Below are 11,635 nucleotides of genomic sequence, written 5' to 3'. Positions count from 1 at the left end.
ATAATTATATAGTTTATAAATATAGTAAATATATTAGTTACTAAATAACTAATATAATAATAACTAAATATTAAATAATATTTTAATATTAAAATAAACCCGATTTTAACTCCGATTAATCCTTCCAATTAATCCCTGATTTTCGATTAATCCTTGAATCGGTAGCTCAACCGATTAGGTCCGATTCCCGATTTCTGTAACACTGGAGGTGGGCATGAAATGAATGTATGAAAATCAATTTCATATATAATTAATGTCTTTATTTAAATAATTAAATATTAATATTTAATATAAAAATAATCAATCAATAATACAAAATACATAACACTAATAATTTTTTTTTAATATTTTTAATTAATATAAATTGATAATTATATAGTCCCATAATTAAGTATATTAATTTCAGAACTCAAAACAAACAAATAAATGGTACCCAAAATAACTTAACCCTACTATTTTTCATCGTAACCTCGTACAGTTCGCGGATCAAGAAAACCCTGTTTAATATGGAGTATTATTTAGTGAAGGGTTTGAACAGGTTTGGAAATGATCTTGGCACCGCCATGGACTTTCAAGAACCTCTAATTTCTTCTCAAGATTATGGATATAAGTTATCAAGACGGCTACTATGCAATGCTGGGGCGAAGCTAAAGCCCTAACGAATATGACGCCGTCACTCGATTCGCTCAAATCGGTAATTTTCCATCGCAAACCCACAAAACAGTGAGTCGTTTCATCTTAATCGCACCCCCTTTTAAATACTTGAAATCACACATATATTTATTTCATCTCGTACTGTAATTGATTAATCGTTATTATTTAATTTCTAGGCATTATCGAAGTCATATACCAGGCTCAATGCCTTGCAGACTCGTATTAGTCAGAGGAGAGATGGTAAGTTTCAGTTTGCACACTTAACCTGTAATCCTTACCTGTTAATGATTTTAATATTGCTTGGTAAGATTTGAACCCTTGACCTCTGTTAAGCGGGGGAAGAGAGAGAGATCATAGTGATCATTGATTGGCTTTTTCAAATTTTTTCTGATAGAGTGGGTTTTTGTTTCCCGAAACTTAAAATTAGTTTCAAAACGCGTGTAGACATTATTGGAGATAGCGGGTTCTCATCATTTTGTATGCATTTGCGTGTGACACCATCTACAGATGCCAGTAGGGTTGGGAAAGAGATTTCTGCCGAACGGTCTGATTAAATGGAGCCAACTCATCCTGCAGGACAGGATTCTGCGAATCCATCAGCAACACCTTATGCAGGTTTGTCTCATTCTTGAAAATATGTATTTAATTGAAATCTGGCATCTAAAGTTTATAGTGGCAACATCAAATATGGTGGCCTAGAAGTGTGAGTTCCTTTAAAGTTAAAAATATGGTTGTACAAATGTGGGAAATTATTATGAAATTGACGTATTTTGGTGAAAATTGGAAATTCAAGCAAAAATTATATGTCCACAGATTATTTTTTCTCTGCCAAAGTGCTAATTCTCATTTTCAAGCTCAAATGTGATATTTCGAGTTTTGATTATATACTTTCTATTCCATTTTTAGGTCCTGTACTTGAAATAGTATTTGTATTAGTAAAAGTATCGGCTAATAATTGTATACAGAATAATTTGTTTCATGTATGGATATTTTTCTATCATTACTTTAGTGCCGCGTTTAAGTGTGATTGCTACACTTTGGAATAGCGCAAAATTTTAACTTGTTTATGTTGTAAAGGAAGTACACAGAAGCAGTGAATCTTTAGAAACCTAATGAGACCTCAAGAATGTTATAAATACGTCTAGTAGGAAACTCTGCTGTGAAAGAAAGAATTCTTTGCTGTATTAGAGCTGATTCAGGACATGAATATTGTTTAAGAAACTTCACATTTGCAGTTTGTTTTTCTTTGCAGAAAGTGTAGTGTCATTTGTTATTCCTTTTTCTGATCCTTTTGACGTAAGATATATTTTAAATGACCATATACGTGCAATTTCCTCTGGGTTAATTGTTCATTTATAATTCTCATGACATTTGAGCTCTCTTCAGGTGAGATTTTGACTTTCCACGTTTTTAGTCTTTGTCCATTTCTAGTTAACTTTTAATAAAATAAATAAATTGAATGTAGGATAAGAACTGTTCTTTCATTTAATAAGTTTGAAAGCCGCACACCAAAATAGAAGCTTTTCAAATTTCTGCGGTCAAGTACTACTTGCTATTATTAATGATTTCAAGATTCAAGATGTATTATTTCTGATTTATAGTACAGGTGAAGACTAAAAATTCCAAAAAAAAAATAATCTAAAAATGTACTCGGTAAAATGAAAAGAATACAAATACTTAAATACCCAACAGAACAAAAACTATACTGCACAGTAATATCAAATATCACAATATAAATCTTTCATATGGGTTTCGGGTTTTCGGGTCGGGTTCGAAACGGTATGTCATAAACCCGACCCCGACCCCGACCCGAAAGTAGTTCGGGTTTAAAAATCAAACCCAAACCCGAAATATTCGGGTTCGGTAAAACCCAATCGGTTTGGTACGGATCGGGTATCCATTGGTTTGGTAAAAATTGCCATCCCTACTTGCACATCTATATTTACAATAGAAATGCATGATGTTGCTAAAATGTTTGCAAAAGAAGCACATCCAGAGCTGTAAGCATGTAAGTGGTTTATTGTGCAAATTATATTTGATTGTTTTGGCAAGTTTTTTTCTCTTGACAAACAAATAATTTTATTAAGAAGAAACACTTAACAAGACAAATATAACTGTCAACTACATTCTGATTGTGAAACAAAAAATGAACTAAACAAATAGTCGTTTTGTTTTCAGATTGCTTAACATATAGAATATTCATACGAATTACCTATCACTCAAATAAACTGATATGGGAGCACCAAATGCCCTCAAAATATAGATAATTTTTTGTTGTGAAAGGTCAGCTCTTGCAATATCCACCATCGTCCCAAAATCGATACGAGCCTTATAGACATTGTTGCTGAGTCGCTCGACTAGTCGCGACTAGTCGTCAACTAGTCGAGCAGTGGGTATGAAGGGGGACTGGGCAGGTCGACTAGAAAATGTAAGTATTTCGCTCGACTTATGATCAACCAGTTGACCAGTCGGGTCGACTGAACTATAATATTAAGAAAAACAAAAGCCCACTAACCCAGTTGCATAAATCATAACATCCAGTTGTATTAAAACCTAAAAATGAAGGCCTAGCACTCCTCAAGTCGATTCCAAGCCCAGATTTTCAATTCTTCCCACTGCCCAAATTTGTTATTTTGCACTTTTCTGCTTGTTGAACTTGATTATGTAGTTTATGCTCTCTAGTTTTACTGTCCAGTTATGGTTTCCGGTGTTATGCACTCTTCTGCAGTTAGTGAGTTACACACTTACATTCTACACTGAAAAGGGCTCAGAATTGTATAAATAAGAGAAAAGGAGAAAAAGAATTGTTAGAATTGAGAATTTAGAAGTTAGAACACACATATATAATTTATTACTATATGTTATTAATTTTACACCTTGTCGACTAGTGTCGACTAGTCTACGAGTAGTCACGACTCGACTTGCCGGAGAGTCCGGACGACTTGACTCGACTTACCGACGTAGCAACCATGCTTATAGCCAAAATATCGTATAAATCCTTTTCAGAATGATAATCGAAACACGTATCAAGACTCACAAAGATAACAAAGCATAACACATTGACATTCCAAAAAGATGGGCACGAATAACAACCTTGATAATAAGGTACTCAACAAGATATAACCCCCAACATATTGGAAATAGTCTAACTAAGACGCGAAAAATCATTGATTAGGCTCCTTAATTGGTGGGCCAAATCTAAATCATCAGAGTTCACTACATCATCACCAATACTCAACTATAAAAACCGAACATGGGGATATTTTGTAGTTTGCCTAACCACTTAATTTTTGTTATCCTTTTAAATTAGTTTTATTTTTTTAACTCAAATTGACAAAAACCGTTTGTTGCAATACTAAATAAAAATTTATGCAAAGGTCTGAGGTTCGATTCCCATCTACAATATAATACAATTAATTTTTATAATATTAATTTAGAGTTTAGAAATAAATGTAAATTCCCAACAACCATATTATATTCTATTTTAAAATTATTAAAAAATATCTATAGAAGACATAATAATTAAAGCTATTGAAAAAAAAATTAAAACATTTAAAAGTAACTCGTACTTTGCATTGGGTTATATATTTATGAAATTGTTATAGAAATCTGGCAATATATAAATTACTTTGATGAATTAGAATTATGACCGTCAAATAGGAGCAAGATCACACGTGTAATAATACACGAACTTCAATCCCTCATACAAGATCTACATGAATTTTAATTGCACTTCTTCTAAACTCCCTCCCTCATGTTATTGCAATGAGATTAGCATACCTACCCACAATGAGATTGGACCTTAAATCTCTGGAGGCTCCCACTAATTCACAATGCTATATATATACACATATGGGTCGCGCACTCGCGCTCCACATAGACTCATTAGCCATAGAACCCTTAGAACCATTAGCTTATTTCTAGTATTAGTTAGGGTTCTGCATCAAAACTGCACATAAAAAAATGTCTTTTTTTATGTATTATATTTTGAAATTACTTTTGAACACAAACAACGATGCAAAAAAACATGTATTTAGATTTAGATGTTGAAAATCTATGTAAAAAGTAGGGTTCTGCAGCAGAACATTAGTGGTTCTATAATTTTATTTTAAGCATTGGTTCTCTTTTGAGCGCGACCCACACACACACACACATATATAAATATATAAATATATACAAGGTATTACACTAATTAAAATCATTGAAATGAAAACAAAATACAAACCAATGCAATTAGAGAGAATGAAAAGCTTTGTTGGGCCTAGAGATGGACCCTGAGGTGGACTGGGGCGGGGTCAAGTTTAGGCTCATTGGTTGTCTAGGGCCTGTCCAAGGCCTTGTGAGGCTCTAGTGAGCCTTGTTTTGTAATTAAGAATCTTTTTACTTTTTTGACACTAAAAACTGAATTCAAGATTTTTTCCCTATATACACTGTATGTTCAATTTTTTCGACAATGAATTCGAGATCCTATATATTCCTTTTTTTTGGGGGTGGGTGGGTTGTTCATTCCATTTAGATTTTAATATTATTCAACAAATTAATAATAATCTTTAGACTTTGAAAGATTATATTTTATTCTAATTACTCCCTCCGTCCCCCTAGATAGTATACATTGGGGGACGGGGACGGGGCACGGACTTTAATGCTCCTCTAAAATGTAGTTGTGCAATATATATTTTAAAATTTTCTTTTTCTGAATTAAAGTTCGGATGCTAAATTTTTATTCAGAAAAAAAAATCTCAAAAATAAGTTACGGAACTATATTTTATAAGAGCATTGAAATGCGTGTCGAGCACTTGAAAACAAACGTATAGAATTAAATGAGACAGAGGGAGTATACACATATTCTTGTAAGTCAAATATAAAATCCTATACAAATTTTGGTATTTTTGGTAAAATAATTTAGAAATCTTTCAAAATCTGATAGATTTTGCTAAATTTTAACAAGCATAATAGACACTAGCAAATTCATCATTACAAAATATCTAAGAAAATCCATGAACTTGTGAATACCATCCGATTTGATAAAATCCTGGTGGAATACAGCAAAGTCTCAAATATTATTCAAAAAACTTAATTGAATACGCAAAATTGTAATAACATTTTAAAGTCCTCGTTGAATACCGCCAAATTTTAATGAGTTTTCAAAAATTCAAATTGAATACACCTTTTAAATCCAGATTGAATACACCCTCAAATGGTATTTTCAATATTCTTTTCTAAATAGTTTATTTTTTCAATAATGAATTCAAAATTCCTTTGTTGATAATTAAGAATCTTGAATTCGTAAATGAAATTATTTAAACGTAGAGAAAGCACAAGCAGTGTCACATTTCAGAGTGTGAGACTCTTATTCGTATCTTCTTCTTCGAAGCAACTTTTGTGTTTTCTCTTCTCTTTTCCGCAGTAAGTTTTACGTTCTCATTATGAGGTTATTGAAAATGGTTCCGGTTTTGGATTTTGATTATAAACTCTCGTCTATGTGGCTACTCTTGTTTGCTCTATTTTTCTCATTGATGAAAATCTTACTGTGTATCATTTTGGATCTTGAAAGGTCAATCAAAATGGAATTCTGCGAAAATTTAAATGACATGAAGTACATGATTCTGGGAAAGGAAAGGGGTGCTGAAGAGATGTGAGTTAAATCTTAGTGCACATATATTAGCCTGGGCATTATTTTAGATTTTATCTCATGTTTTTCTTTTAAAATATTTTTTATATAAAAAATTTCAGGCTGCATCTCTGCATATACAATCACATGAAGAGAAGTGGTTTGCATGAAGTTGCCGAGACATTTGCTAAGGAAGCAAATATTGAGATGGCAGATTGTAAGTCTCTTTTTGCTCACATTATATTTGAATATATCTTGTTTCACTTATTTTTAATTGAATTGCTTGAGAAAAATTGTAATCAATGTCGTGTCTCCTCCATTATAGTTTTGTCATTTACCTGTTTTTCTTTGTACAAGACTTGCTTCATCTTTTTACACTTTTTTGTCCTGCTTGTATAATCATCATAAAAGATACAAGTTTTTGATGCCTGCAAAATATATTTATATACAGTGCGCGGTACTACTTGTTAAACAAGTGACAGGGATAGATAAACAAACAACTTTTCTTATTGATTTAATAAATTGTAAGAGTCTTCATATGAAGAATAATTTGTACTAATTTCTGTAGTTCCTTTTCCTCTCCCAACAAAACGTACAATGTTCTCTTTATATTCTCCCTTAGGTACTAGGTACATATGATTATAGAATATATACATACATACACACACACACACACACACATATATATATATATATATATATATATATATATATATATATATATATATGTGGAGTCGATGTCAAATGAGACACAGGAGTATTGTGAAAAGTGAGAACCAAATGGTCTACCCTTGGACACAGATGCACGATGATGAGAAACAACATAAGAAAAGTGCAGAAAGTTTGATTTTTCTCTTCTCATTTCGTCAGATTAAGCACAGTTCAATTTGGGGTGGTCCCTATATAGCTAGAGTAGCACATATGCTAAAGCTGTATGTGTCCTGAGTTTATATTTTTTTTTTCTTTTTTGGTATTTGTAGTGGTTCACGATGAAAGGATGCTAACTGATTGGTGGGGCATATTCTGGCCGCAGTTTGGCTCCAGAATGGCAATGCAACCTGGTGAGAATCCAGAATCATCTGCACAGGTATTACAGTTATTTCATTAATGAAGTTTAAATTATTATAAAAGTTCCGCTTTCTGATTTCGGTGCACTTTTGTGTATTTATTAATTGAATTGATCCTCAGCCTTCAGTGAAAGAAGCTCTTGAGATCCTATCTTCATTAAATAGAACAAATGTTGGTATAGCCAGAGCACCACCAAATGGAAATCCATCGCAGCATGTGAATAATGTTATGGGACAGTCACCAGAGGGTTGGTTCCAGACTCCTCCAGAAGATAGCCAGCGGAGAGCCGGTAAGCATCCTATGAATACTGACACTACCAGTATTCTAGGACGTTCGGCTGCAGGAGAGATGGGAATGGGGGCTCTCATGTTTCCTCCTGTGCACTTCCTTCCTACTGAAATGACATCAGGGCTACATATCAACAAATATAGGTAGTTTCTGTTTTCATGATAAAATTGTGAATATCATCAGTTAGTTCGTCAAGTTTACATTATTGCTTGATCTGTATATGAATGATGCCAGTCCAGTGAGGGCTGATTTGCACTTACATATGATGGTTACTTGTCTCTTTTGTCTGCATTTGTGTGTCACAGCCACCTACATATGCCTGGTACTATTCAGCCTCCTCTGCCGCAAGGTTTTGAGGTATGGTTATCACTTCATTGAACATTATAGCTACTGAACTGAATGGTGACTAATACATTTGATTTTTGTTGTAGGCTTTTCGGTCAATTCAACTCGAGCCAACTTACCCTGCAGGACAGGATTGGGCATATCTGCCCGCAGCAACTATTGCGGGATATTCTGATTCTTGTCATGCAATCTCAGGTTGCATGAATACTGGCACTACCAGTATTCTAGGCCACTCGGCTGCAAGAGAGAAGGGAAAGGGGATTCTCAGGTATACTCCTGTACAATTGCTTCCTGCTGAAATGACACCAGGGCTACATATCAACAAATCCAGGTAGTTTCAATATCACCAGTTAGTTGTTCATCAAGTTTACATTCTTTACTTGATTTGTATATGAATAATGCCAGTCCAGTGAGCTCTGATTTGCAATCACATATGATGGTTACTTAATCATTTTTGTCTGCATTTGTGTGTTACAGCCACCTACACATGCCTGGTACTATTCAGCCTCCTCCGCCGCAAGGTTTTGGGGTATGGTTATTACATCATTGAACATCTTAACTACAAAATTGAATGGTGACTAAGACATATTAATTTTGTTGCAGGATTTTCGGTCCGTTCAACTCGAGCCAACTTACCCTGCAGGACAGGATTGGGCATATCTGCCCGCAGCAACTATTGCAGGATATTCTGATTCTTGTCATGCAATCTCAGGTTGCATGAATACTGGCACTACCAGTATTCTAGGCCACTCGGCTGCAAGAGAGAAGGGAAAGGGGATTCTCAGGTATACTCCTGTACAATTTCTTCCTGCTGAAATGACACCAGGGCTACATATCAACAAATCCAGGTAGTTTCAGTATCACCAGTTAGTTGTTCATCAAGTTTACATTCTTTACTTGATTTGTATATGAATAATGCCAGTCCAGTGTGCGCTGATTTGCAATTACACATGATGGTTATTTTATATTATTTTGTTTTTATTTGTGTGTCGCAGCCACCTACATATGCCTGGTACTCCTCAGCTTCCTCCTCCACAAGGTTTTGGGGTATGGTTATTACATCATTTAACATCATAACTTCAGAACTGAATGGTGACTAAGAGTCTAAGACATTTTATTTTTGTTGCAGGCTATTTGGTCCGTTCAACACGAGCCAAGTTACCATGCAGGACAGGATTCAGCATATATACCCGCAGCAACTATTACTGGTTTGTCTGATTCTGCTCATGCAATCTTTGTTTATATATAGATTTCCTGTTTCCTCGTAGTTCATGAGAAAAGAGGATAGAGACATGTGTTACGGGAAATTTATTAGCACTGTGGGTTTCTAGTCAATATAATAAAAGAGTGCAAGCTGATGAGCAAGCCATAGCCTCAATCAAGATCCTAATCTTTTCTAAATATACTAAATTTCAGAGAAAGGAAATTCAACATGTGCAGGTTAATTTGGAGAGGTCTATTTACAAATATATATATGCTTATCGAGAAACATAGGGAGACTTAAAACAATTAAACATATCTAGCCAACATATATAATTTTAAAGTTTACTGAGAGGGAGCATAAGATTTCAATGTACCCAGCCGGCCAACCCTTTATGCACTATGTTAAGTTGAGGATTGTGGATAGGCTTTATTTGCATGGCCTTCAATAATGCTTTAACTATGCATTGCTGACTTGGCTAGATAGATATTTGAAAATACTTTGCATCACACTCTGCTGGGTTGGTGCTCAATGCGATTCTGCAGAGGACCTTATGCTGAGGTCTCCAACTTCCTAATGTTATAGTAGGCGCAGTTCCAGTATTCTTAGATCTATAGCAATGATGATAGAATTTACAAGAAACAGTATTCTCTGTTGTCCTTCCTAACCAAGAACCTCCTCGTAGTGAACATATATTTATATAATTTTTCCATGGAATGTGCTAGATAACCTTTCCTCTCTATGTGGCATCTTAAGACCTGAAAGCAATTTCTAATCTTTGCCATATATAATAACAATAGAATGAAAAAGATTGTATTGTTCATGCATGTCTCTGCGCATCCCTTTAATAATTAGAAAATAATGAATAGTTTATATTTGTGTAAATAATAGCCAGCTGGTTCATTATTTTTAAGCAAGATATGTTCTTGAATCTTCTGGTTAAAAATTATTGAATTTTCAGGTGAAAACAATTGGGAGAACCAAGGGTCACTGACAGGAGTTGGAGTAAATGCATCAGATGTAAGTGACCTGCGTGATTATATATTTTGATGTTGCATGAAGTATCTACTCACAACTCTGTATATCTTTGCCAGGGACCCCACCCTGACTCATTTATAAGTCATGTACCAGCGGCTGTTCCTGAGTTGATGCTCCAGGAAGCGGAAGAGCGACAAAGGCCTTCAAAACGGCAACGGCGTCCAAAACCGTCTCGTGGAAAGCCTTAGAGTGCAATTATGAATTTATCAGAATTATCGTTTGTTTTATCAACTTTGTTTTCATTTCTTTGATAAATTTTTCATAATACTCTTTTGATGAACTCATATCCACGCTGTTTTGGTGGAAACGATTTATTGGGATGTGCATATCCCTGTTTGCAACAATATTCTTTTTCCTAATTTTGCAACTTGACATTTGGGGTTGTGTTCTCACATCGCCAGATCACAGGGTTTGATCTTCCGCCTCATATCTTCTTTTATTTTGTTATTTTTTTTAATATTTTTTTTTTTGGGAGGGGGACGGTGAAGAGCTGTAACAGGTAAGACCGACAATTCATATATTAGCATGGAACAATATTTCTACTTTCTCTTGTTGATTATGCTATCGTGATTCTACTGTTCAATTCATCACTGGAACTTGGACAATTCATATATAAGCACGGAACAATGTTTCCACTTTCTCGGGTTGTCTCATTGTCCTGTTTAGACACACTTGAGTAATCTGAAAGTCTGATCTTAGCATCAACGGCGACGGGGATTAATTGATTTGCAAAATTTTTATCAGAGCACTTTCACTGTTTATTGGCAAATCCTCTAGCCTAGTTATCATGGCTGCATCCTGCATGGTTTGCTTCCTTTCTGTCTAATGACAGGAATACATTAAATTATGCAGACACCGATCATCAAACGCACGTTGATGCAGGACACTCAAGTTAAAGGCGAACTGTTTTTTTTTTTTTGTTATTTCTCAGTAATTCTTGTTGGCGGAAAGTGATATATATAGGTAGAGGACATTTTTAGCATTTAGTTCAAGTGAGGTCAACTTTTCAAATTAACGATTTGTTTTTCTTAAAAAAGTTTATTTATTTTAAAAATATTTATATATTAATCCAAATACACAATAAAATATATTTATTTAAACAAGTTGATTAATTATTTGAAAATATCTTTAAAAAAATAATTAATATAAATTTTTCATAAAACTGGACATATATACTATATATAGATATATATGTGTATATATATTATAAGTCATTTTCAACGGTTTATAAAGTTAATATAAATTTAAAGACATAGTTTGAATGAAATATTTTCATTTAAATTAAAAAATATATTTTAAATATTTTTTATGGTGCTTTATTATTAAGTAAGATTATGCATATAAAATTATATGTCAATATTTTGATTTTCTTACAAAAGTAATTTTCACAAAATTTGAGACAACTTTTTAAAACATGAGAAAAAGCTAAT

At 33.8% G+C, this 11,635-nt stretch overlaps 1 protein-coding gene across 2 annotated transcripts; it reads left to right on the top strand.

The window, feature by feature from the left end:
- The first annotated feature begins 469 nt into the window (after positions 1-469).
- Positions 470-10,749, top strand: LOC108206616 (hypothetical protein). 2 transcript variants are annotated; one of them, XM_064088271.1, is made up of 15 exons: positions 470-694; positions 831-894; positions 1,162-1,269; positions 6,209-6,289; positions 6,388-6,482; positions 7,246-7,352; positions 7,454-7,764; positions 7,927-7,978; positions 8,053-8,297; positions 8,444-8,495; positions 8,570-8,814; positions 8,962-9,013; positions 9,096-9,174; positions 10,129-10,187; positions 10,262-10,749. In XM_064088271.1, exons 4-15 carry the CDS (start codon positions 6,219-6,221, stop codon positions 10,391-10,393), a joined length of 1,500 nt encoding a protein of 499 aa, XP_063944341.1. In that variant the 5' UTR covers positions 470-694; positions 831-894; positions 1,162-1,269; positions 6,209-6,218; the 3' UTR covers positions 10,394-10,749. The 2 variants fall into 2 exon arrangements, with proteins under 2 accessions (XP_063944341.1, XP_063944340.1); XM_064088270.1 differs by having other exon boundaries at positions 470-723.
- Positions 10,750-11,635: the final 886 nt, after the last annotated feature.

This window comes from Daucus carota, chromosome 2, assembly GCF_001625215.2.
Source record: "Daucus carota subsp. sativus chromosome 2, DH1 v3.0, whole genome shotgun sequence".
Taxonomy (NCBI): Eukaryota; Viridiplantae; Streptophyta; class Magnoliopsida; order Apiales; family Apiaceae; genus Daucus; species Daucus carota.
This window is presented reverse-complemented; position numbering and strand designations above follow the sequence as displayed.